Here is a 22,169-nt window from a genome sequence, read left to right as displayed (position 1 = left end):
TGCAATTCAGAGGTGTTATCAGTTACTCAGGCTGATCAGACCTGTACCAGGTTAAAATTGGGAGCATATATGCAGAAAATGGCCTGATTACACCAAGCTTGATGTTCTGATAACAGCTACACCGAGGTAAATTGTACCATCCTAAAATATGCAATACGACAAAACCAACAGCAGACTGAGGATCAGTGGAGAATATTCCGTTAACACCCAGACTACTATGAGAAGAAGTCAAATGTGCATGTGCGGCTTTATTCCTTTAAAGAAAAAAGCATACAATTACTTCATTATGATTATCTGTTATTTAATTATTTATTAAACAGTTTGAATTGTCGACCACTTGCTACATTAAAATGCTGCTTAAATACATATACAGTAGTATGCATAAGTTTAAAGCAATTTAGATGTTCCTGTCAGTCATGCAGAACCATCAAGGGTCTGACCAATAACAAAAACATGATCTGGCCCCCCAAAGTGCAACGATCCCATTATCTTGGTGTCAGTCTGGGGTTACATAAAGAGACAGACGACCCAGACACAGAATAAACCCACAGAAGAACTGTGGAAAGTTCTGCAAGATGTTTGGAACAGTCTGCCAAGTACTTTGAAAAACTGTGCAAACATACAGAGGAGAGCTGATACAGTTTGAGAGAGAAACATTGATTTTATATTATTTCTGTTTATTATGTGAAGTCAATAGAAGAAATAAAATTACTCACGCTTTATTTCTGGAAGTTATTTATCCACAAGTGTCCAGATGCCTCGTGCTGTATCGTGCATGTGTGTGTGCTGTGCACTTTTTCTCAAGTTATATTGTGACTGTTTCATACTGTGTAGTATTCTGAGTATTATTACCTTTACTCAAGTACAGCATCTTGCACTTCTGAAAATGTTACCAAAACAGCAGAAGTGCAACAATAAATATACATTTTTACACATTATATAGTCGATAACAGTTACATCGTTGGCAATATTAGCCGATGCTTATTTATTTTTTCTAGTGAACAAATGGAATCTCAGCTGTCAGTGTAATATCTTATCTTTTAAACGCTTTATTCTTCACTACATATGTAGACAAAATGCATGAAATGATCAAAGCACCTCTGTACAATAAGACTAAGAGAGAGACGAAGAGAAGCAATGTTACGGCCACCAGTATTGGTGTGCCGTTTGTTTTGAGGTGGTCTTTTGTAGGGCCTTTGTGTGGGCTCAGCTGTGCTTGTTGCAGAGTCTTTGGAACCCCAGATGCCGGCCATTTCAACTGATGACGCCAGAGCTGACGACCTGCACTGCAGTCTGGTTTTCCCCGCCCTTTGACCTTTCTGATTGGGCCATCCTCCAGCTCTCCTCCTTGGACCAACCAGAGGCAGCCAGGCACCACATGCCATTAGTCTTGGTGGCTGGTACTTTGACCAGTCCACCCTGGTGCCTCTTTGTGTGTGGAACTTTGTTTGCGTTTTAATGTGTTTCGGTCTGCAGGTACTGCAGACACTTCGGTTGGTAGACACTCTGGGTTTCTGTTGGCGGCTGCTGTCTTGGTGTGGAGCTTGCTGTCAAGCGGAGACTGAGGCTCAAATTAGCAGCCTGCCACTTTAGTGAAGAAGCCACTCTGTCTTGGAGTCTTTCAACTGTGAAATCAATGAGTGTGTGGCACCAGTTTTGTATGGTTCGTTTGTACACATTTTGTATGAGTTTTTGTTCCTGGTGGTGGGTGTTGCTTCTGTAGTTCGGTTTGGCTAGGGAGTTGTTTTCTTTGTGTTTGGCTTAGTTACAAACTCTAGCCTTCCTTATGTTTTATTCCGTTCTTTGTTTTGGCAACACCCACCAGTTTTGTGTTTTGTCACTTTTACGTCCCTTTTGCTACTAAGCAATAAATCCCTTCACCTAAACCAATACCACCTGGTTATTTTGTTGCATCCAACAACCCCTAGAGGTTGGCTCGTAACAAGCAAATAAATAATAAAAATATATATACACACATACACTAAATCAATTTAAAATCAGTCTGTATCATGACATTTCCGTACCGCGCACCTAAAAAAAAGTTGGTTGCCAACCGCCAATAAAAAGAACGAAAGAAAGATTTCCGTACCGCGTGAGAACTGTGACATCACATGACCGGAGGAGCTATGGCCGCAAAGTATTCTGGTCCAGTGCCGTGACAGACGCCATGATTTACTTTAGCCGGAGCAGAAAATGGATGCTTTCTGCTAGCTGGATGGATCTCTGTGACTCCGAGCAGGTTCTGCGCAGTGTTTTAATCCCGTCATCACTGAGACTCCGCTTAGAGGATACAGACCTGCCTGTCGGTTTGCTCATGAGCCGCGTTAAGTCTGAAAACTATCTTAAAGTAAATGAGCAAAGTGTCGCTGCTCAAGTGGAGCCGGAGGCTACACGGGCAGCTAGCAGGCTAATGCTAGCATCCAGGAGCAGGTTGGGAGAGGATGCGAGCTAAAGGAGGCTAACACGTTCATAATAATAGCCGGTTGACCATAAAAAATACGTCCTGCTCAGCTGAACAATAGATATAAGTCGGACCAGAGGCTACGCCTAAAGGTAACAATATGTGACCAATAAAGCCATTTAAACGCTGATAAATCTAATGTTTAGCTTTTCATACGTGTTTGCTTGTGAAGGATAGACCCTGTCGGCCTACTGCGTCACTCTGTTAAAGCTTTGTGGTTTCACTTAATTCAGCAGTTTTTCCAGTTAACATTACAGTTTTTAAATTAGAAATAGTGTATTACAATGTCTGTCCCCACAGGTAGTTTGTATTTCAGTCACTGCTTGCTGCTGGTAGGTGGAGCCTCTGCAGACAGCATGGACTCAGTATGTCCCAATGTTTATGCTCTCAGCTTTGAAAATACTTGTCAGTTCACATGTTGTTTCCTTTACAAAGCCTCGACAAGAGATCTCTGACATTGATAGTTTAATATGAATTTTAATAATAACATTTTTATAAAGTTTCATGTAAAGAATTCCATATTTAAATACGTACATACATTATTCATAAAATCTCGGTGTATTAAAACTGTAAAAGATTTTAAAAATCACCAGATGGCTGGACACATTTCTTCAGTCACTTTTATTTTATGCAAAAGCTGTACATGTAAATCTAACAGACAATCCAACTCAATTTCATTCAACGGTGCTAAAGATGACAATTGTGAAATGACAAGAAGAGATATACTATAAAAGAGTCATCACTAACCAGCTTAGAGTTAGCAAAATGGCTTTCCAGTACAACCTTCATATGAAACGCAGTATAGCTCTACCATGAACCAGTTAGGAAGAGACAGAAAATGGTGTTCACGGTGGTGTAATAATATTTAGAGAGCTGAATATCTTACCCATTTGCCTGACGTTTGACTTGCGTCTTTGGCCTCTAACAGGTATGGCCTGGATCTGATTTGGACGGTGCTGGTGATGGCAGAAGGGACTGACACTGGCGAAATGCCCTCCTTTGACCCAAGTCCTACTCCTGAAGCAAAAAAGAGACCCACTTCTTCTGATGGCAGTGAGTGTTGATCTGGTTTATGAAGCACATGTTTGTGTTTCTTGAAATGAAAAACATAATTTCGTCTCCAGACGACTGTACTACAAAGCAGGTTTGACACAGTCAGGCTTTTGTTGTGTAAGATAGATTAACAAAACCCAAACCCCATTCAGAGATAATGGGTATCATGACCGTAATTATCAACTTATTTTTTTTTCCACCATGCTGTGTCATTTGACTCTTCTTAAGCTCTAAATGGATGGAACATGTGGCCACCTACTTCAATACAGAGGAACAGCTTGCTTTAATGGAGAGCTAAGAGGGATATAAAAATTGACTACATTAAAAAGCAGCGCTAATGCAAGTGATGCAAGAGCAGAATGCACTGTCAAAGCATTTTAACATGATGCTAAAGACGTGCATTTAGGTCTGACACTGTCCCATAATGAAGGATGAGTGGAGACCGCTTCAGTTTTTGGCCAAATCGAACTGAAATGAATGTTACTGATTAAACTTCTCTGCAATAAATACCAGAAAACTAATATTTTTAAATCTGTACTCTGTCAGCTGCAGTTCCAACAGTGTAAAACTACCATAGCTGCCTTGATTTAGTGAGATTACTAGCTTACAGCTCAACAAGTTTGCAAATATATTCCCTCAGCTAAGAAGTGTATTGCTCATACAGTGTCAGAAAATTATTAGTTCAAGGAAGACTTTAACTTCTTCAGCTTTTTACAGTCAATTATAAATCTCTAACTCAGCATCTGCATGGCTAACCTGTTCCTGCCTCTATTTAAAAAAAAAAAGTCACCTCGTGGACTTGGAAAACTCTTGGCTTGATTTAGATTTTATTTTTTTGAATTTGTGAAAGTTATTTTGAACATTTCAACAAAAAAGAAAACAACTAAAGACAGTGAATGATTTGCTCAAAAGGAGTGGGAAGAAGTTGAAACTTATCTAGTCCCACTCCTTCTCCTTATGCAAATGATTGTAAGTCTGTTCTCCTTGTTTAAGCTCAACACAACCTCACAATCCTTTAGTCTTGCATCGTATTACGTCCTTAAATTGTCTTCGCCATTATTTATTGTATTCAGTTATACCCCAAGGTATTTCATATAATATTTGTAACTACCTTTAAATATGCAAAATTTACTATTTGATCAAGGAGTTTGATTTACTGGTAGATTTTTTTAGACTTGAAGGTTTAATATTCACTATCACAGCAGACTCACAAGCAGTAGCAGCAGTAACATGAGTCAGACTTGTGTTTCTGGGTTTCAGGTTGCAGCAACACTGCAACTCTCACCAGTGGTAAAAGATAAAGACAGCATTATTTTTTATATTTTTGTTGTTTGTAAACAAATTTCATGTCATTACCGGTGTTCTGCCAAAAACTGATAGCCACCCACTGGACTGTGTACTGCTTGTTATATGTGACTGCAGGGTGCTTTTATATGGGTCAAACAGTCAAAAGAAATGATCTCATTTGCACTTATCCTTCTGTCTCTGCATTGTTATACCTGCTTGGTGCCATGAATTCAAACAGATTCAGTTATTTTCATCTCTTAAAGGAACTTTAGAGGACTGCAGCTCTTAAATTGTAACTGGAATCTTATTAATGCGTCAGAAAGACTGGATTTCATTCATAAGGGCTTGTATCTATTCATGCATTTTAAAGATCATAGTTTGTATTCCAAAATCTTCAAAAACTAACAGCACGTGTTCCTGTGAACAGCAGACTGTTTTTGGCAGATGATTGCTTTTTGGCACGACACTGGTTTTGTGTTTTCCCACTCCTGTCTGCGGCTCTCAGCCTCCAGCCCACTCATTCCATACTGAAGATGTTCAGTTTTAAAAAGTCTTCAGGGTATATACTATTAAACATTGAGGCCCTGTAGTTTTTAGCAGACCTTACTCAAAGAGAAGCAAATATCACATTTATTAATGTATTAAATATAGTAGTTGTAAGTATGTTCAGCTGGTGCATCACTTTGTATTTTTCGGGCTCAGCATTGTCACCACCTCCAGAGGTGTAGATGATTAAAGATGCAAATGCTGTTTAGGTAATACTCTCCTATTTTCCAGTCACTATCCTGTCAACTTTGGAAACGTCACAATTATTTCTGCTACAATATCCTTTTCAAAGGCATTTAGTGAAATCACACCTACACCATTTTATGGTGATTTACCACATTAACTCTGTGCCCATCTGAAACAGCTGATTCTTGTTTTCTTATTTTCCCTTGTGTCTCGTTATTGCAGGAGACCGAGCCCATGAGGAAATGCCTGTGACAAAATTGGTTCCAGACTTCGTTTTGAGCCTGTGCACTTTGTCAGTGGTGGAAGCAATGCAGGAACTGGCGCTGATGAGAAGAGAATGATAAGGATCGCCGGAGGAGTGAGCCATACGGTGTGAGACAGTGGGACTCTGAACACTCCTCCTACAGCAGCACCAGCAGAGTGCAGGACTCCTCCTCCCTGAGGCCTGCTTTTTGACAGACTACCGTCATACGCTTCTGGACTCTTGGGGTTCTCATAGAGACAGAGATAGAGGACAGAGAGATTTTCTTCAGGTAGTGGGTTGGGTTATGGAAGCCGTGGGCAGCGAAACTTCATGTCAAAACACAGCAGGACTACACAGCCAAATATGAAGCCCACACCTCTCGAAGTTCAGACTCTTACTCTCAGCCCCACAGATACAATGGCTACGGAGGCGAGCAGATCAGGGGGCTGGGATTCAGGACGTCAGGGTAGGCTACACCATCAGGACAGGCCATCATCAAGCAGACATCAGCAGAGTCTACACACCCGGCAGGAACAGTCCTAATGTGACTCAGATGGGGTCTTCATCACAGCCTGTTCCTGTATCTCAGTCAACATTAGATGAGAAGCAAAGGCTGATTGCCAATGTAGCGTCGGCGTTAGCTGTTGCTTTTTAGGGACCCTATGTTTATGACTGGAAGTGACTCACCAAACTATAATTTCATGTTGAGCCGCAGCATCCAGGCTTGCAAAACCAACCCTGAGTATATTTATGTCAACCTGAAGGATATTCCTCAGGCTGACCTACCGAAGAACAGGAAAGTACCGACAGATGGTTATGCCTGTGAGCTGAGATGCCAGGGAGTGTATCTTGCCACTGGATACTCCGGCAGTAAAATGGAGCGAGGGACCGGGCATCTGAGCAGGCGGTGAAACTTTTCTTGAAACCAGTCGAAGTTCGTGTTGTGCAGCGAAAATACAGACACTCAATGGTCAACGATATGGTTGTGTGCCAGACGCACAGCCCAACACCAGCGTTTTTACCTGCTCTCCGTAACCCAGAGGATAAACCAACACCCAGCTCTAAGGGCCAGTATGAGCCAGACAAACGTAAACACTGGACTGAGTTTGTGGTTATGGACAATGCTCATGATGCCATTTGCATACTAAACAACTCTGCGGCTTTTAATCGCATGAAGATAGACTATAAGTTTGATCTCCTCCCCAACAACAGCGTGTGGCTGTGCAGTGTTTTCCTGCAGGATGAGCTGGTAGCACAAGCGACGGGCTCTAAAAAGAGCTCGAAGCATGCTGCAGCTGAAGAGGCGGTGAGGAAACTTCGTGTGAACCAAGCACAGCGACAGCAACAGCAGCAGCAGCAGCAACAGCAGCACCAGCACCAACCACAACAGTCACAGTACTACAGAGGAAATAATCAGTCAGATTCTGTTGGACCGCTTTGGGCAGCAGGGTGGCAAAAAGAAACATCTGAGTGAGCTGGTTATTTTGGAAAACTCTGACAATGCAATCTGTATCATTAATGACACGGCTCAGTTTAATAAAGTGACTGCAGATTATAAGTTCATGGTTCTGCCTGATCATCGCTGGAGGTGTGAAGTTACTTAGAAGGGCAGTATGTTGCAGCAGGAATCGGGCCAAAGAAAATAGTCAAGCACATTGCAGCAGTTGAGGCTTTAGCCACTTTGAGACAGACGCAGGCTGTGGTCAAATCAAACCTAAGAAAGGAGGGTCACAGCGACGCCATATCCCGCTCTCAGATCCTGGCCCGCTCCGGTGAGGAGGCCATAAAACAGGAGATTAAGGAAGACAACATCGGAAACCAGCTGCTACGCAAGATGGGCTGGAAGGGAGGTGGTCTGGGCCGAGACGGGGAAGGAATCGCAGAACCAATCAGAGTGAAGGAGCAGTTCTCGAGAGAAGGTTTGGGTATGGACACGGACAAAACTGGAAATCAGCTCAGCAAGCGCGACATTGAGGACATCATTCGTAAACTATGCCAGTTCAGACCGCCAGGACGACCTTCGCTTCTCCACTGACCTCACCAACGACGAGCGCAAGCAGATCCACCAGATATCTCAGAAATATGGCCTGCGAAGCAAGTCGTACGGACAGGGACGACAACGGTTCCTTGTTGTCAGTCGGAAAGTCCACAAAGACCAGCTCATTGGTCAGCTTTTACAGGAAGGACAGGTGGGACGATATGAGCTTGTGAAACCTCAGGCCTCTCACTAGTTTGCATGCAGAGAAAAATGAACAAATCGCCATCGGCTTGGACTTCAAAGCAAACCACACTCAAGTGTACCTGCTGTGTTTCTACTTGTGTGTGACAAATTTGCAGCACACACTAATAAATGAGAATCTCTCTCATGCCACTTGTGGTTTCTGCATTCCTTCACCATAAAATGTACTTTAGCAGGGGCTGAAGGATGAGTAATTTGTCTCTTGTGTCTCCTGCCATTCCACACGTCTGAGCTTGTGGTCAGTGCTTTGTGGTATCATGTCCTGATGATGCTCCAGTTAGTTCACCTATTTTCAATATCAGAAAAAATGACTGAAGTTTTTGTTATCAGAATCCACTTTTGTTTCGTTACTGTTTAAGGAACCTGGCAGAATATGCAGCTTTCCACTGCTTGTTTATGAACATTGTAGACGGTTGACTCATGAGAGACGAGGATTAGTGAGGCAATAACATCAAACTGTAGGCGAGGTGTTCATACCAGTCTCACTGTAGTGATTTATCTGTATTCAGCAATACCTGCGATGTCGTCGTGCCGTTTCAACACCTGGGCATCATTCTACAAGTACAAACTGCATCCAAGATCAGAAAATCTTCACATGGGAACTGTAAGCTGTGATCTTTGTTCAATGTCAGATGTATTGGTTTATGTGAGTACAGTTAACGTGTCTGCTTGTTTTCACAGCTGTAATTACTGAATAAATTAAAAACTGACAACCATCAACAAGCTGAACTGAATTCAGGTGGATATTTTTGTGCAAAGTTAAAAAGCAACAGACAAATGATGTATATTTATTTTATTTACAAGAAAATGTACAGTTTGTTACATGGGTTACCAGTGCAAAGTTTGATAATCTGAAAACGGACACCATCCTGTTAAACAGTATAATCAGCTTTTTATGACAGCTGATTTGCAAGATTGTAAAATAGCATACAAATGTTCTCACACAGCCTTTAAATGTCAGCATTATGAAACTCTGCGTGAAACCAATTCAATGTCTTGTTCTGTGTTGAAGAGGGGACAATACATGTTTACCAATATCTATAATGTTTTTTAAAATCAAAGGCATGGCTTTACAAGAAAAGCTGAGAGAAAAAGGACCCTCAAAAGGCATCTGTTGAGTCAGAGGGATGGATGTCCATGCCAAGTTCATTCTCTATCCCTCTGAAAGGCTTTCAATAGGCAAAAACGAACAAAACCAAAAGGAGTGAGCCCACTGAAACACTCATTAACAGCTTTGCTTTTTGTAAATATGAACTGCTGGTATCTACACAGCAAACCACACAGCAAGCACAATCTAATTAACTCACCATATCATCCATCCAATTCACTTCATGTATGAATAAACAGGTAGAAAAATGATAACAGACTGGCTATTGCCTTTTTAAAAAAAAAAAAATAGTTGGGGCATGTAGCAAGTAACCCAGATATAACAAGGTACATTAACTTTTAACAAACATACGCTATTGCCCAACAACAGGCATTCGGCTGGAGTGAATGCCACAACACAACAGCATACAAACTTAGCAACAGTTAGGGGACAAATATATTGAAGGATTTTACGATGTGCCATTTTATTTCTGCGAGATCAGTTATTTTCTTGATCGGTGGTTTCTTGATTCTGGGCTGGACACTGTTCATACTCCAACGACAACAGGGGTCAACAGTCACGCCAACTCTGGTTCAACAATAGCAGAAACCCTTTTCTCGTACTCCCGTTTGTTTTCCTGGTACAGTTGGGCTGCTTGGCTGTTGGCTGGACTGTTTGGGTTTGGCTCATCCAGTAAAGACTTTAAATATACAGCAGAGAATGCAAGTGAGTTAGGTTTCTAAAAGTTTTATGACATAACAGTCACTTAAGAACTGGGCAATCAATACATGCTGAAAATACTTTATCTACAAAACTGTGATGATAATAAACTTCCTCAGTTTTCTAAATCATTTCCCTTTGGAACATTATGTGCCAACTTGTGTATAGGATTACCTGTATTGAAGTTAAGATTGAAGACACATCATAGGTAGGACTCCAACGATTCTGAAGTATATCTAAGCATATGCTGCCATCTGCATACACTGCAAAAGAACATAAAGCTTTTAGGCAAATTGCTCAGTTTTCCAGGGACAATGAAAGTATAAATGTAACAACTTTAGATATGTGAAAGTGGAATTGTTAGTACACACCATTTGGATGAAACATTTTGGAGACAAATCGCACTGTAGGAGGTTTATTTGGATATTCCTCTGTGAATTCAATGGTAAGTTTGAAGGTTCCTGGAATTAGAAAGTAATGACATAGTATGAACTGGAATACATTAACCACAACCAGCGCATTCCATAATTTATCCAAGGAGAAAAAGGTGACTATTTTTTCCCCCTAATCATAACACCAAAAAAGCAAGATGAATCAGTTCTGCACCTCGGTTGCCAAGTTACTGATGAGAAACTGTTAACTTGAAGTGAAAGCTGTGATTTCTTGGATAACCTGGACAGTTCTTGTTTTAGGGACAATTTCACAAAGTCCAGTGCAGTAAGTTACTGGTTGAAACATCTAAACTTATTGAATACTCCACCTGATCCATGTAGGAGACCGGATCAGTAGTTGTACAGTAGATTCCTGGCAAAACAAATTCTCAGTCGATGCACTTTCAGAACACCATTAAATTCTACTCATAACCATACCAATCGATATAATCTAACTCCCAGAACCCAATGCTTTGAGTAATCATCAATTATTACTGGATTAATGTCTGAGCAGCATTGGGAAGATAAATTATTTGGATGTGCAGAGTTTTAGAGAGAACTTACCATCTTCAAAAGGTGTTCCCTCTGGTCTGAAAGAGAGGCAACAAACAGGCTATAAATGACTTCACAAAAAAGCCCCGAGAAAACGTTCATACTCTTTTAAAAAAAATCCACAAACTAGCACCCAAACTACAGCTTCATCATTTATTTTTTTGTTCAGAAAGTACTGATAACTGTCAATAGTATCTTTTGAAATCAACTTACCCAAAAATGACTGCGTTCCATACCATGATATTGTTTTCTGATGGGGCTCCACTAACTCCTGCTGGTGGATCCTCTTGCAGCCTGATCGGGTAAAACACAGCGGTATCACAAAACTAAAATGATTTGTGACAGAGCATAACAAGTAGAAATGGATGTCGCTTCTATTGGACATATTATGTCAGTGATGGTGGTCAACAGGGCAGGTAATGAATAATGAGAGTGAACTTTCTAATGTAGAAATCAGCAAACAGTGAGGGTCTGTTGAATGTGAAACAGGAGTACAAGCGTTGGATTTCTAAGACTGGTACGAGCAAGTTATATGCTGAAAAGGGGCTGCATATTTCCCAATGGCAAAACACAACACCAGGAGCTGCAGCTAGCCAATATATATCAACATTACATGAGCAATGTGTATTGGAAGTCTGGATTTTTTGATTTTATGATATCGGTCACACTGTAGTAATATTATAAAGTGATAAAGTATCCTGTCATACCTGAGTGGGAGTGGATAAAGCCTGTATTTACTGGGTCATTACAATCCCATCCCTGATTAAGTTGTATTAGTTGAAACTTAGCCTTTTAATTACATTGACAAAGAATCCTGTGAAGACTGATTTTGAAGGCCATTCAGGATTAGGTCTCAGACCATTTGCAATGTTTAACTGGAACATACTGTGGAGTGACCATGTGCCTTGACTGACTGTAATGCAGGTTTTCAGTGACTGCATGGCAGATGGTTGTTGATCCCTAGGCTTAGGTAGTGATCTATAAAAGCCAGGGGATAGGAGCTCCCTTGATCAGTGTATATTTGTACGTGTACCCGAACGTTTCATCTGGCTGTGAAGGGCCATCTGGCCACTAACGTCAACTATATCCGCAATCACCAGATACACGAACAGTTCCGCAGAAATAGCATATGAACAGAGCCAATAGCAGTTTCAGGTAAAGCGCAAGGGGAAGTCAATATGTTCCTTAACGAATAAAAATGGTAGTAATATGATATTTAAAGTGATCTGTGACAACCTAAACGTTACTACTACCGGCTACCTTGCTAACGCTGGTGTCAGCGCTCTATTAGTAACGTTAACAATTGTGGTCACTTGTCAAAAGCTTGCAGTCAGTTAGTTCATACTTGCCACCTAATATCACCGGTAGGTACATTCACTGACGACAAAACACGATTTTAACGCCCCAGTGTTGATACATCTACTTGTATTATTATAATTTTATGGTGGTCTGGTAGTTTAGATTGCCGTTTAGGCTAACGCTAACCAGCTAGCCTCAGACTGCTAACATTAGCTATAGCGACTTCTCAGTTGTTTTCCTATCGCTTACCGTTTAAAATCTCTCATTAAACGTCGTCTTGCTGGAGTTGACATCCTGTTTACACGGAAACCTAAATCCTTAGCAAACCCGCAAGCGGCTGAAATGTGAGGAAATTATTTTTTTAATAGCTAGATTATTTTGCTACTAGCTGGCTAGAAAACGACTGCTGCTAGTTTGTCAAATATTTGGCTACCTCTCGGAGTCTAAGGTCGCTACCAATTACACTAGAAAGAGGACATTCACGTCGACTGCATCTAAATTGGTGAACTGTATAGCTACATAAATATAAACCAAAAGCATGAATGAAATTTGTATCCGAAAATACAAATGTTAATTTACAAACTAGTGTCAGGTCTTCGCAAAAATAACAAGACAATATTTTATATAGCTTGCAGCACCCCGTCTCTGGATTTGTATTGTCCCAGGGAAAATTACGTCATATGTTTGCACCCATATTTAGTTTGTTCTTATCGTTATAGCCATTTGTATATTTTTATGGCTTTATCCATCTTGACTTCCTCATATAATGTTTTTTTTTAAAATCTTTGTCAATATATACATTAATTCGATGGCTAGGCAATGAATACATTTAGCCATAGCCCGTGACTGTGACGAACACAAGGTATTTTGGGGTTTAAGTTACAATACCGTTTTGGGATCAGTAGATGGAGCCAAACTCTCAAATGTTTTTGAATTATACCTCATAGCAACAATCTTGAGAAAGCAAAAGTGGTCGTTAAGCAAAACTGTGTAACGCTGAACTGTCATAATAAAAACATTTTCCGATCTTGACACCCAGAAAACAATTCAATATTGGGTCAACAACCCAACTTTAAGCACCGAATGCGGTCAAGGTAATTGTGAAAATCCCATGGTGAATCCGATGCTCTCATCTTTCCCATATGGTCTAGCGGTTAGGATTCCTGGTTTTCACCCAGGCGGCCCGGGTTCGACTCCCGGTATGGGAACGTTTGCTTTTCCTCTCCATTTTTTTCTTTTTATTATATCCCAAAGGATTTTATTGTGTTCTGAGTCCTAGAAAAAACACGGCTTTTTAAAAAAATTTTCCACGAGTGTTGTAGGTGTTTTTTTGCCGCCACCATCATAACATGCGTTCATCATTTCCAAAGAATCTTGAAGACCCCGCCCGTTGTGGAGCTATCGTCAATTGCTCTCATCTCGCAAGGGCTTGGACATTCCCGGAAGATGCCCATTTCCACTTCTATCTCTCCCTGTAGGGGAGAAAAAACTTCGACTCAAACCAAACTCCAACGTTAGCAAGTACAACCGACATTTTTTTTCTTCTTCCGCAACTTTCATTTGAGTCAACCGTGTTGAATAGTTTAATTACCCGCAAAGTCACACCTGGGACTGCTTAACGGTTTACTAAAATAATAATTCAATTTCGCCTAGATACCAGTGTTTTCCGGTTAGCTAATTTATTGCGCAAAACTTATCAGCTTCTTGGTTGTAGGGGACAACATATCGCTTAAGAATATAATATTTATTGATTAATGTGTACTTTTTAAGAAATGGGATGTGATGAGGACGCTGTATAACTTTGACTTTTTTAAATAACGCCTTGTAGTTCTTCATCGTCCCTCGGTGCATATTGCTCAACTCTTACTACTACTACAACCAGCCTACAGCCAAACTTTGGTCCCGGGCCAATTATTTCCCAGGAAAATGTGACTGCTAGGAATTCCCCACGCATCAGCCCCTGCCGGAGAAAACCACGACCTTGTGTCAGGAAGCACACGAAAGCAGCAGGAGGGTGAGCAGCCCGGTGACTGGGCGATGATGTAGCCTAGCCGCCGCTCCGTTAGTCTCCAGCTCACACCAGGGATAAAACCATGTTTTTCTAACGCCGCCGTGCTTCAGGAGAACAGCCACTCACTGCCTCGAATAAAGCCAGGAATATGCTGTGCTGATGACAACTAATATCAGGGTAAGTCCTCTTGGGATTTCAATGGCATGTCTTACAGTAATTGCTCGGTTTCTTGTAACTAATAATGTGGCTATCTGTATATAGAATAGCTACTATGAGCTGTAGGGTTCTGCTGAGGTCATGTACATTTAGATTTTTCTCTCTTCTCTGGGAGCTCCATGTGCAATGATAAGGACTTAGCAGATAATGGTTTGATGGGTACTGCTGTACCAGATGCCTTTGGATGCAATTTGTCTGTGTGAGATACTCAAGAGTGTAATCAGACTACAGAAACATGACAAACTCATATGATGTTCCTACTAGCTGCTGAGACACACGACCTGCAGGATTTGCCCATTACTCCATGGATTTCTTTGTGTTAGTCAACTGACATGTGACCACACTGATGGTGTGTGTGTGTGTCTATTGAAAATCTTGACAATCTGAACAGATCACACAACTGATACAAGAGCATTTTTTTCTTCTTCAGCCGTGTATTACTGGAAGAGAGCTTTCATTTTGTCATCTGTTATGAGAGATATAGCCCTGACCCCAGGTCAGCTACTCCAATACTGTGTCTAGAAAACATGGAAAATGTGACTGTGTACAACTGTCCACTCAGAGGAAAAGAATAAGTGGTGTTCAAGCTGAAATAACTGATCATTTAAGTCAATTTTTGAACCTCAATGCCAAAACAAATTACTAGCCCCTTGCTATTTTATTTTAGTAATTTGCAATGATAATAAACTTTTTTTCTTTTTGGCTCTTTGGTTGCATGTCATAATCAGTTTAAATATATCATTTTTGATTCTGATAAACTGCAATTTTCATTATTACCTGAAGTTGTACAGACCCCGATGCTGCCATATTTGGCAAAAAATATGAAAAACTATAGCAGCCACTGATGACGCACAGTGCTCCACTCTATCCATATTGAAGCAGCCTCAGACTGAAAATATTGACTAAAACGAGAGCGTGCCTCATGTACTTATCGAGCACTCTTGAAGCCCAAATATAAATATGTTTATCGATGTACATTTCTACAAATGCAACTCTGTAATGCTTGACAGAATAGTGTTTTTTTTTTTTTAAACTGTTGATCAACCCTATTCTGTGGCGAGTCTAAATGTTTGCCAGATGTTTACATTTTTGGGCTGAGATGCTTGTATCATGGGACAGACAAACACGATCTCATTGGTCGGCAGCAGTTGCTCCCTTCAGAGCGGGCGGCCGTGACGCAGAGGGGAGAGTTATGAGCTTTTACGTTGTCAGTCCCACCAGAGACAGGACCAGCTGGACCCACCAACCCTTCACCCACCCTCTCTGCCCTCCCCTTCACTCTTCCCATGGTGGGAACACTGGCAGAGGCTTGTGGATAATTGGAAACTTCAATCCACTGAAAGCAATTATCCAGAACAAGACTTTCCAAATATACTCCAGCGTGGAGTCGTCTTGTTTGTTTCAAACATGTGCCCTTGTTTTAGGAACATCCTGCTATGCTGCTGCCCACACATTAGCTTCGTCTTTGCCCCTTTTCCTCTCTGCTTTGATCGCTTTATTGTTCTGCAGGCTTTGAGCGATATAGGTCAGTTTGTGTGTATTATTGCACAATGCAGACAGAAGACTGTGGGGTTGAGGTTAAAGCAGTTCCTGGTAGCTGTCTTATCCTGTGACAGTGATGTCACCATCAGCAGTCTGAGCAGTCTGAGGAGTGTGATGATGGCCGAGGATAACAATGGAAAGCTGTTGTGCTCCTTTTAGTGATGAAGGGCTATTCAGACATCAGATACTTCTTCTTGCCCAAGATGAACCCGCCTGCCTTAATGGGCTTCTGGATATTGATTCGACTACACAAAAAGAAGAACTGGGCTCTTATCCTATTTAGAAAGCTGCACTCCAGTTTCACAAAAGCTTTCAGAGTGGCCTTGTAAGAGTCAGGGAAAATACAGTGGCTTTTTTCTTGTGCCAGTTGGCGTGTGTGGTAATCTTTATAAACAGGTCAATCTTCCTGTTGGAGTGTTCAGAGATGTTTCCAGCGTGAGTATAATATTGTTTTAACTGCTGCTTTAAGGGCCAGACACACACACTTACTAATAACATTTGCTTACTAACTCTGCAAGCTTGAAAGAGTGTAATGACCGACATTTTCTGAGGTCACCAACTTTATGTAATGGCTCTGTCTTCTAGGTGTGAATTAATGCAATTTGATGCTTTAAAAATAACCACAAGATGGCAATGTTCATATACTTTGACTAAACAAACAATCATATGAGATGGCTGAAACCTGAAATGACTTGCAGAAATGCAGGAACCGACTTGTGAAAAGAGAAATAAAACTTTTGAACTTCCCTTTTTTCAAGTAGAAAAATACCCCATGTTGGCCTGTGTTCTGCTGAGGGCTTGCAGAGGAACTGCTGTTTGCAGAGTTCCTTAATTGTACACTGCTGTTTAACCAACGCAGGCTTGTGACACCTGAATATCACCTTGTCAGACATGTTTGGTAGTTAAGCAGCAGCAGCAGTGAACTGCTGCTGCTGGACATGACGTCAAAGGGAAAGGAGAGACAGGGAAATTCCACCTGTAACCTCGTTCGGCTCTCATGCTGCCTGTCTCACAAGCATGTGACTTGAACGAGTCATTGTGCCATAGTTTTTCCATGAATCTCTCAATTATTATGACGCCATCCAGAGTTAAGTGTTACGGTCAAAGCTATTTTTAGTAAAAGATGACAACTTAACATTGTATTCTAAGTATCGGTTGGGAAATCTTTAAGGTAGTAAAAGTTTGTTTTGTGAAATCAGGCAGACTTTATTGTTGAAAACACTATACCAATAAAAGTTGTGTAATCCTGATGCATCATATAACACTTATAAATTATATGCATGATTAGCTTATGCAGTAATCTTGAAACTGTATTTCATAACTATTCCTTTTAAGGAAAGAATTACACAGAATATAACATTAGTTTATATTCGGCTGAAAAAACAGAAATCTCACAGATTCTAGGAAACTGTAAGAAAAATAACATAATTTAATATTTGACCTGTACACACAACATTGTCTGCAGGGAGAACTACTGTAAGCTCTTGGCTCTGGCAGCATGTTGACATCATGAGATTAGTTAACTGCATTACTTGGATATTTTTATGGTGCCCGCTGAGGTGCATGCAGACACACAGTGTAGTGTGCTGTATCACTGATGTATGTGTAATTTCATTAAGGAGTGGCTTAGTTTGTAATGTTCCAGCTTACTGCAGTTTGACCACACAAAGTAGTTCCTGACAAAAATAGAAACTGGCTTTGTCTGCAACTTTGGAGCATAATGATATTCCAGCCTAACATTTTTCATGTCTCTTACAGCTAATGAGGTAGTAGTGAGCGGTTCACAGAGGCTGCTCATGAGGCAGCTCAGCCACTGCTGCTTGGATTTAAACAGCGAGCTTTGTCCGAAGAAGCCAAATGATCTATCCTCATTCAACTTTCAACAAATGTAACTAATACAACCAGAGACACAGCCGACAGACTTTACATTGAGCTCTGCCAGCTCATTATATCAGCTGAAAGGCAGCGGTCTGTCCTTAGCATCAGTAAATTTTTGGCATTTTGGTTATTTTTTTGGAGGATTAATTTCAGAGTGACAGACAGTCCTCAGACTTGTTGAATTATTTAAGTGCATGCAGCTACTGGGTATTATAATCAAGGCCCTGTGTGACAGGGCAATATACTCTAAGGGTCTCGTGGCATTTTATTTATAATGAGCTTGAGATGAACTGGGGCTTCCAGGGTTAAAAACTGTTTTGTATTAGAGCACACCTGCTCTTAGCACTGGCTAGTGTGACACAGATAGACTTTTGTAAACCATGATGAATGTTTGCGATAAGGTGTTTGTATGAGAAACAACCAAAATGATTTAATGCAGCAAAGAATCCCTTCTGCCGCTATCTGGCTACAGGTAGCTGAAAAAATCCATGGAGGTGTGATGTGAATTACATGAACTGTTGGACTGCTCTCTGCATTTAATATTTAATGAGATGCTGTCTGTATGCATGCATGTAGCTGGGACAGCAGTACACCTAATGCTACTACTCCATCTACTCCCTGTTTATAGACACTACAGTATGCTGTACTGTAAGATACAATATTGACACATCCCTGGTTTATAAGCTAACCAAGAAGACAAGATAAATGTTGTTGTGACACAGCCCTTCCATTATGCAAGAATCTTAGTCTACTGGCAGGTGAGACGATTTCATGAAGTTCCCTTAATGTCAGAAGAATAGTTCAACATTTTGGAAAAGGCTTTCTCACTTAGCTAGATCTGAAAATTGATGCCGCTCTCAGATCTGTTAAATATGATGCTCTGGTCAATTATGATAGCATTTTTATACTTCACTTTGGTATGAATGAATGTGCTGATTAAAACTTTCCTAATGTCTTTATGTGAGGCTAAGCTTCAAATTTAATGGATATATGAAAGTGGTGCTTAACTACTCAGCATAAAAAAGAAAGAGAAATGCTTACCTGAAGAATTTATCGTTAAGTACAGCCTGCAAATTAATTTCTTCTGACCATTGTTGATTCATACTAATTATTTAATTTTCTGGCAAGTCAGCCAAATGAGAGCATATATCGAGTTTTTGTTTCACAATGAACATTTAACAAGCTGTGTCGATTTTTTTTTTTTTTTTTTTTTTTTGGTACAGTTTAGTGTGACGACATCCTGTCTATTCAAGGGGGCGGGGGGCAACGAATGTAAGGAGGGAAAGACAAGTTGCTCAGATCTGGGGTGTCTGCAGTTCAAATTTATTGCAAGAAAGAGGGACCTAGTTTACAGTATCTCTTCCAGAAGCCATTTCCAAATGTGTGCATGGGAAATGTTACATGCTAGTGTGAATATAGTCAGATAAACTCAATGCCACATTGGCCACTCTCTGTTAGAGGCCTGTGATCTTTGCATCGCTGCTCGGAGGTGCTAATGAATCACTCGCATACAGTCGGCTGAGCTGTTGCACACTGAAAGCGCTGTCTTTGCAGCTGTTCACATACACGGCTCTTTGTTAAGTCTGTGTATCTATAGTCATGCTCCGTCAGCACAGTGAATCATCTCAGAATGTGACTCAGCTCAGGATGGTCACTGTCCCAGAATGATAATGTTTTCATGGCACCATGAGCTGTCAGCTTTTGAACAGACTAGATTCAATCCTGACCTCAGCCAGCTGGCATGCTTTAAAACCAAAATAACTGTAGTATTTGCATATCACCTTGGCGGCCTTCAGTGTTTCACTGTGATCCACACCTGGCAGATGTTTCTGAATGTTTTCATGTACAATAATTCTTTGTCCATCTCAATGGGGTTAATTAATATGCCTTGCTGCCCTCTTGTTTTCGTCATTCTGTGTCTGCTGTGGGATGCAGGTCTATCCCGTTAGCTGTCCTCTCACAGCCTCAGCTGAAATCTGTCTACCTTTGTATTAGAGCAGCTAGACGAGCCATCAGATGACCTCCAAGCCACACAAATAATTCTGTGTGTCCTCCAAATGCTCCCATATCTCACCCTGTCAAGGACTGCTATAAAATGTTTGTCAGGTCCACAGTTTTTGAACATGCCTCTCTGCTGAGCGGTCTGAATTTTTTGAGTGCGTTTTGTAGTGTGATGATTTGCCTGCTACAAATTTGTTGACTTGCCTAAAGTGTGTCATATGAAGCAGAAAAGAAAATGAAAATCTCTTTAGTGGCTGCACTGAACTAATTTTTGACCTATAATATACAGGTTCAGATAACACCTAGCTTTTACTTCAATTTTTACTATTATGGTAAATGTTAAACCATAAAATTTATTGTCTGAGAGTATTTCTGTAGCAAACTGAATAACTAAATTAAAAGCAGTCCTATTAACAAGTTTACCCATGCATCAAACGAGTGTAATAGTGTTATAATGTGAATCTTGCAGCTTAAAGTAACACTGTTGTTTTGTTTTTTTTTGGATTGACAACCAAGAAGATTAATGTCATGCAATTAGTTATCTAGTTTCCCTCCGCTGGGAAAGAGTGTTTACTGATACAGACTTGAGTGAAAAGTGTTGCTGTGCTCTGCCTTTAATAGGAACACACCACAGAAAATGGGGGCTTTGAGGCCTGCTTCTGTTGTGGTCGGCCTCTGCTATGCAGAACGAGCACATGAGCCTAACCAGTGACCCCTTTTTTTATTTAAGGCTGCAAAGGAAAGGTGTGTCCTTTCAGATAGCCTGCATGGTCACATGTCTCTGCACTGATCACACATCAAGGCATTTTTTCTCTGCTCTAGTTAATACACAACCATTGTACGAATAAAGAAAGGACACAATGCACTGTGTGAGATGGGCTTTCTGTGTTTTCACACTGTGGGTTTGAATTTAATTTGATCCCAATGACATGTCTTGAAGCAACAGCAATTTAAACATCTTCACTTTTATTGCTTTTCCCTGGAGTGTGGATGTGATTTGCTGTGCAAATCTGGGTGAGTTTGCTTTTGGTATTACAAAACATAATTGGAATCATTGTAAATTCTTATGAGAGTATAACTAGGAACTTTTTTTTTTGCTGTATTCAAGGAAAATACACAGTAACAAATTATTCACATGCAGCTCATGAGGCCTTTTAGTTTAGTTTAGATTTGAGGCCATGAATGTTTCATTCCTAACACCATTACCCCAAGACCAAATATGTCTGTCTAGTGTAAGTAAGTGACGTTTTCATTGTTTTCATTGCTTTTCCATTGCTATCCAATCCGTCCCTGACATCAATCAACAATCTAGTGTATGTTTTTCCCCAGACTTTAACATACAGATGTAAGATAGGTCTATATATACAACATCCATTGTATCTCAGAAGAGTAATTCTTCCACTTTTCTTGTATAACACATTTTCATTAGTCAAACAAAGTGTGTCTGCTGTGCAGGGTGTTAAGCCATTTTAAGCACATTAAATTTGACTCTGAATCATTTTTACCTAGCTGGACAGTTTTGTAAAGACATTTTCAATATTGCACTCTTGCCACTCTTCTTTTAAACAGTACAAATTAGGATTATAGTACATTTTTCCACATTTAGTCTGTCATTTTCTTTATCAAGTTATTAAGTGTCTGAATTGATTGCAAGTTCTAATCAGGAATCACTAGAGCTTAAACTAATGTTGGAAGATTTCTTTCATAATAATTTTACAATATGATTCAGAAAAGCTATAAAAACATACTTTGTTCTACTTATTTGATAAATAGCTAAAACAGACTTCCAGTTTAAAAGCCATAATCAATAAATTTTCTGGTGACAACCAGTTTGTTATTAGACTAATCCTTTAAGTGCTTCTGTGTGATTCAGAAGCAGACAACATAAATTAGGGTGATATAGACATCTGTTGGTTGAACACTTTTGTTATCTATGCTGTTCATTAAAGTATATCCGGTACAATGCAGAATTTGTGGTTTGTATTGGCTTCAGGCTTGCTTGACATGTTGAATTCATTTTAAACTATTAAATATCACTATTCTTGCTTGGAAGCCTTTGGATTGCTTTTGATTGACTGTCACAGTGTTGGATACCTGTTCTGATTCTGGATGTCCAGCTTACACCTTCATTCAGGATAAATTCTAGTTGTGCTGGAGTCTTCCTCTGTCCTGCACAGTAAAGACTTATTAGAACATGTGTGAACACAGTTTATACTGTAGTGCCTCGAGGGCTGTCCTTGTAGTTCTCCTAACTAAAGACCCCAAGGACAGACTTGCTCAGAAGATCCGGACAGAAGGCCAAAGCAATAAATGTTCTCCTTAGTATTTGCTGAAGTATGCAATCCATGCCTGGTCATCTCTGTATTTGCTTTCTGTTCAGGAAGTAAGTTTTGGACGTAAATGTATGCAGCTTGGG

The 22,169-nt window shown here is 40.4% G+C and overlaps 3 protein-coding genes and 1 non-coding gene across 5 annotated transcripts in view; 3 read left to right on the top strand and 1 right to left on the bottom strand.

The window, feature by feature from the left end:
* Positions 1-7,102: 7,102 nt before the first annotated feature.
* On the top strand, positions 7,103-8,745 carry nkrf (NFKB repressing factor; the record flags this gene model as incomplete). Its single annotated transcript, XM_051954687.1, is given in 3 exon segments — positions 7,103-7,373; positions 7,376-7,764; positions 7,766-8,745. Coding segments are annotated over 3 exon segments (903 nt in total), but the record flags the coding sequence as incomplete, so codon positions are not given.
* A 49-nt stretch (positions 8,746-8,794) lies between these two features.
* LOC110965260 (ubiquitin-conjugating enzyme E2 A) lies at positions 8,795-12,548 on the bottom strand. Its single transcript, XM_022214241.2, has 6 exons — positions 12,355-12,548; positions 11,020-11,100; positions 10,819-10,844; positions 10,195-10,284; positions 9,998-10,086; positions 8,795-9,803 (listed from the first exon to the last, which is right to left on the bottom strand). The coding sequence occupies exons 1-6, from the start codon at positions 12,396-12,398 to the stop codon at positions 9,681-9,683; spliced, it is 453 nt and encodes a 150-aa protein (XP_022069933.2). The 5' UTR covers positions 12,399-12,548; the 3' UTR covers positions 8,795-9,680.
* A 693-nt stretch (positions 12,549-13,241) lies between these two features.
* On the top strand, positions 13,242-13,313 carry trnae-uuc (transfer RNA glutamic acid (anticodon UUC)). The gene has a single exon. It is a non-coding gene; the product is annotated as a tRNA-Glu (tRNA).
* elf1 (E74-like ETS transcription factor 1) overlaps positions 13,284-22,169 on the top strand; it is a 39,059-nt gene continuing 30,173 nt past the window's right edge. The window contains exon 1 of one of the 2 annotated variants that reach the window (XM_022214207.2): positions 13,284-14,293. The gene's annotated coding sequence lies outside the window, so the exon portion shown is untranslated. The remainder of the gene's footprint in view (positions 14,294-22,169) is intronic. The other variant, XM_051954780.1, reaches the window with a different exon arrangement.

This window comes from Acanthochromis polyacanthus, chromosome 10 (genome assembly GCF_021347895.1).
Source record: "Acanthochromis polyacanthus isolate Apoly-LR-REF ecotype Palm Island chromosome 10, KAUST_Apoly_ChrSc, whole genome shotgun sequence".
Lineage (NCBI taxonomy): Eukaryota > Metazoa > Chordata > Actinopteri > Pomacentridae > Acanthochromis > Acanthochromis polyacanthus.
Note: the sequence above shows the minus strand (reverse complement) of the source record. Positions and strands in the feature narration are given on the sequence as shown.